This window comes from Cyprinodon variegatus, unplaced genomic scaffold, assembly GCF_000732505.1.
Source record: "Cyprinodon variegatus isolate N-32 unplaced genomic scaffold, C_variegatus-1.0 Scaffold893, whole genome shotgun sequence".
Classification (NCBI taxonomy): Eukaryota; Metazoa; Chordata; class Actinopteri; order Cyprinodontiformes; family Cyprinodontidae; genus Cyprinodon; species Cyprinodon variegatus.
In genome coordinates, this window is record NW_015151346.1 from 148245 (window position 1) to 151879 (window position 3635).

A 3635-nucleotide genomic window follows, 5' to 3' on the forward strand; every position below is an offset into this window, starting at 1 on the left:
CTACACCTGCTGAAGACACAGATGTTCATCCCCGTGAACACTGGGACGGAACTCAATGGGAAAGGAAATGATTCCTATTTCTTATTTCAACCGTTGTGTATATTAGCTGCGACATATGAATCAAGATGCTATGACCGAAAAAATTTGATTGACAGATGACTGTTGATATATAATTGGCCGAATTTAGGTGTTCAGGCTGACGTATAACTAACTGGCCTGCATTAGATAATGATTAAAAATAAAATTTTAATAGAAATTTTCTTAATTTTTGGAACAATATCATCTGATAAAGAAAACATTTATATACATGTTTAAGCCAGAATGATTTAACATTAAAACTGTTCTTTCAGTCCAGGAGGATTGAGTCAGACTAACTTTCCTACGATTCAGGAGAACCTGAAGGTAGTGTTTTAGTTTTTCTTCCTCTGATACAAACCGAGTTAAATGCAGTGTTTCCTGAGACCTCCTGCACCAGAGCAAAGGAGAGCTGATACAACTCTGGTAACCTAAGTCTAACCGCCGAAGGAGCAACAGCGATGCCCAATATTGCTGTTTGCCCAAGAAGCCATTAGAGGCCGATATAAGCTGCCGATCTGTGACTAGTGCTGCCTAATAGGAGCCCTGAGGAGCTGCTACATGAGGGCCGCAGCTACCAGCTAACCGGTGTAGCTAAAGGGAGACGTCCCAGGCTACCATGAGTTATAAAATTAAACCCCACTTTAAAAGTTATCTGTTATTTATGCATAGGACTGATCCAAATCTTTATGAAACCTGCTGTTGGATGTAGTGAACCGGACCAGGTGATGAACTGAACCGGGGCGAAGGCCTTCCATTCCGCCAAGCCTAAACACTAACAACCATCTCTTCATCTGATGCTTAAAGGGGAACACCGTCTTTTTTTTCACATTGGCCCTTAATTTTACATTATTACATCATGTTCTACTCACCTATATTAGTTTTGTGTCACTTGGAGCCGTTCTGAAGATATTCGGTTAGGTTATATCCAAGTAACGTCTTCCTAGTCTTCCTATGGGCAACGACTTGAAGGCACAAACTAAACTTTTCATAATTTATTATTTATGGTACGCCAGCATTCATAACATGTAGGCGAATCACTGTCCCCCAGACATCCACGGTAATATATTTTGATATTTTTATTTATTAAAAACAAAGCGGAGTGTGTATGACGTCATCCACACGCCAGACTGGATTTGTGACAGGCAGCCCGGGCCACAGGCAGCTAAGCTCTACTCCTCATATTCATTGGGCTAGCTAATCTGAATCGTTCAATTCCATTTGGAGAGCGAGATCATCTGTGGTAGTAGCTCTAGACATCTTCCAGGCATGTGAGTAAAACTAGCAGCAGTTCAGCGGACAGGATGAATGAACGGTAGCCAGCGCGCGCCGAATTTGATCTATAATACGAAATATGAAATAATGCAATTTGTAAAACTTAATGTATCAAAAAAAAGAAGTTTATTGTGTAAGAAAACCTTCCTGAAATTTAGTTGTTTCTCTAAAAATAGAATCTGAAAAATAGAACATGGAAAAAACTAAATTAACTAAATCTGAGAAAACAGCAAAATTACAAAACCCTTTTTGTTTAAAAGAAGTTTGTTTAGAAGAAAATTCAATTTACAAAATCTGTTCTTTTTTTGCAATAATAATAATGGAGCTAAATTCATTCCTTAAAGAATAGTTCAAATGAATTATTAAAAGATTAACAATGGAATGGAAATGTTAACCATGATGAGCTCATATAAATGTTTAAACTGCTCTGTATGAGTGCACATTTCTGTGAGTACCTGGACTTCCTGGGGTCCCCGGCCCTGGTAGGGGGACTCTCTTGTTAGGTGCAGTCTGGGGTGGGGCCTGAGGGCCCCCTTGCCTCTTTATCTGGGCCACCACCGGTTTGGGGGAGACCGGAGGCTTTGGTTTCCTCACAGGACCTCCTTCGTTTCCTGCAGGAGCTCCCTGGTCCACGCTGTCCCTGCGGGGAGCCGGGGCCACTTGTTGCTGAGGTTGATGCTGAAGCTGAGGCTGAGGTTGCGGCTGTTCTGTCACTCCAGCATCAGACGGCGGGCGGCGTTTAACAGTGGCCGTGCCGTTCTGGTACGGCTGCGGCTGCGTGGTGTTGGGCTGCCCGGCGCTAACCGCTTCTCCATTGGCAGCAGCCATTTCAGCGAAGCCCTCGGGCTCCTTGTCGCGACTCTTAGGACGCCGTTTGACGGTAGACGACTCCTGGAGGGTGAAGTCTGAGCCGTTGGGGTGGGATTTGGAAATACGGGGCCGTCGTTTCAAGGTTCCGGTGGCTTCAGGGCCATCTTCCAGGGTGAATCCCCCGTCTTCTGGGGGGGCATCGCTGTCACCCTGCAGACAAACACAAAATACACACTAACGGAAAGTTCATACATTCATGATAAAAGGTCATTGTTGCACAAACAGTCAAAGCATGAACAAAGATAAATGGAAACAACAGTTAAAGCTGAGCAAGCGCGTTAGCTTCACCGTAGCTTTGCACATTAGAGCACACTGACTTTTAGAACATTACGTAGATAATGCAGAGTAGAATAGATCGACTGACGCATAGACAAACATGAATATATACAAATAGTTGGATAGTTACCTGTCCTTCTCCGTCTCCTCGAGCTTGGCGGCGGATGGTGAGGCTGCCCTCTTCGGCGAATGGAAGGTTTTCCGATGAGCTGCCGCTGCCTGCTGGGCAGGGGACTGGGGAAGATGGAGGCTGAGGTGAAGAGGAGTTCACGAGAGGAGGGGAGGACCGAGGCGGAGGTTGGGTGGAAGGTGGGGTGAAATCCATTGGACGTGGTTGTTCCCGCCTGGCGGCCTCCACCAGCTCTGTTACGGGCCCACTGATGGTTCGCCGCCGGTTCACCACCTCACCGTCCAGACCAATGGTCTCTCTGGTTTTTCCCACCTGGAAATAATCAGCAAAGGTTCTATTTCTCTTGTTTTGTAAACAAGACTTTTCTTGTTTCAAGACCCAGTTGAGGTGACACCGTCCTGGAGGGAAATACCAGCTGAACTGCTGCCATCAGCACCTTCAACTATAGATATTAGCCTGACCTGTTTTTCAGTGCTTAGTCCTGTTTCTCTTCTAGACATAGTTATGGGCTAAGATTTTACTGTGACTAACTATATGGTGTCTTTCATCTTTTCTGACATGAAAATCAGAGCTCATCTGATTAACTGTGCAAAAAATTTATCTTAACCTTTTCTAACCTAGAAAATATTTATAGATCAGTGCGTGTGTGTTTCTTTTGTTTCTCTACTTCCATCTCCTTTAACCAAAAATCCACAGCAGCAGGCCGATCACCCCAAGCCTGTTCTACTGGATATTTCTTCCTGTTAAAATGACATTTCTCCTCTCCAGTACTGCTGCATGCATGCTCAGTGTAAGGGATTGCTGCAGAGTCAATAACAGACTGCAAGTAAATTTCTACTGTTGCCAAAAGCTCATCCAGGAGGAGCACATCTTGTCAGTAACGTATGCAATGCATTACACCAAACACAATTTGGGCAGCAAAAAAGCATCTGCTGCTACATTTTTTATGCTTGTCAATACAAAGGTCAATAACGTGTGTGTATATATGTATAGATATATCTATATATAT

General features: G+C 44.0%; 1 protein-coding gene across 1 annotated transcript in view; it reads right to left on the minus strand.

The window, feature by feature from the left end:
* The window catches only part of caskin1 (CASK interacting protein 1), a 167543-nt gene that overhangs the window by 3345 nt on the left and 160563 nt on the right, over positions 1 to 3635 (minus strand). The window contains exons 21-22 of the mRNA XM_015397860.1: positions 2627 to 2938; positions 1806 to 2370 (exon numbers count right to left, since the gene is read on the minus strand). Of these exons, the coding sequence (XP_015253346.1) occupies positions 1806 to 2370; positions 2627 to 2938 (877 nt within the window). The remainder of the gene's footprint in view (positions 1 to 1805; positions 2371 to 2626; positions 2939 to 3635) is intronic.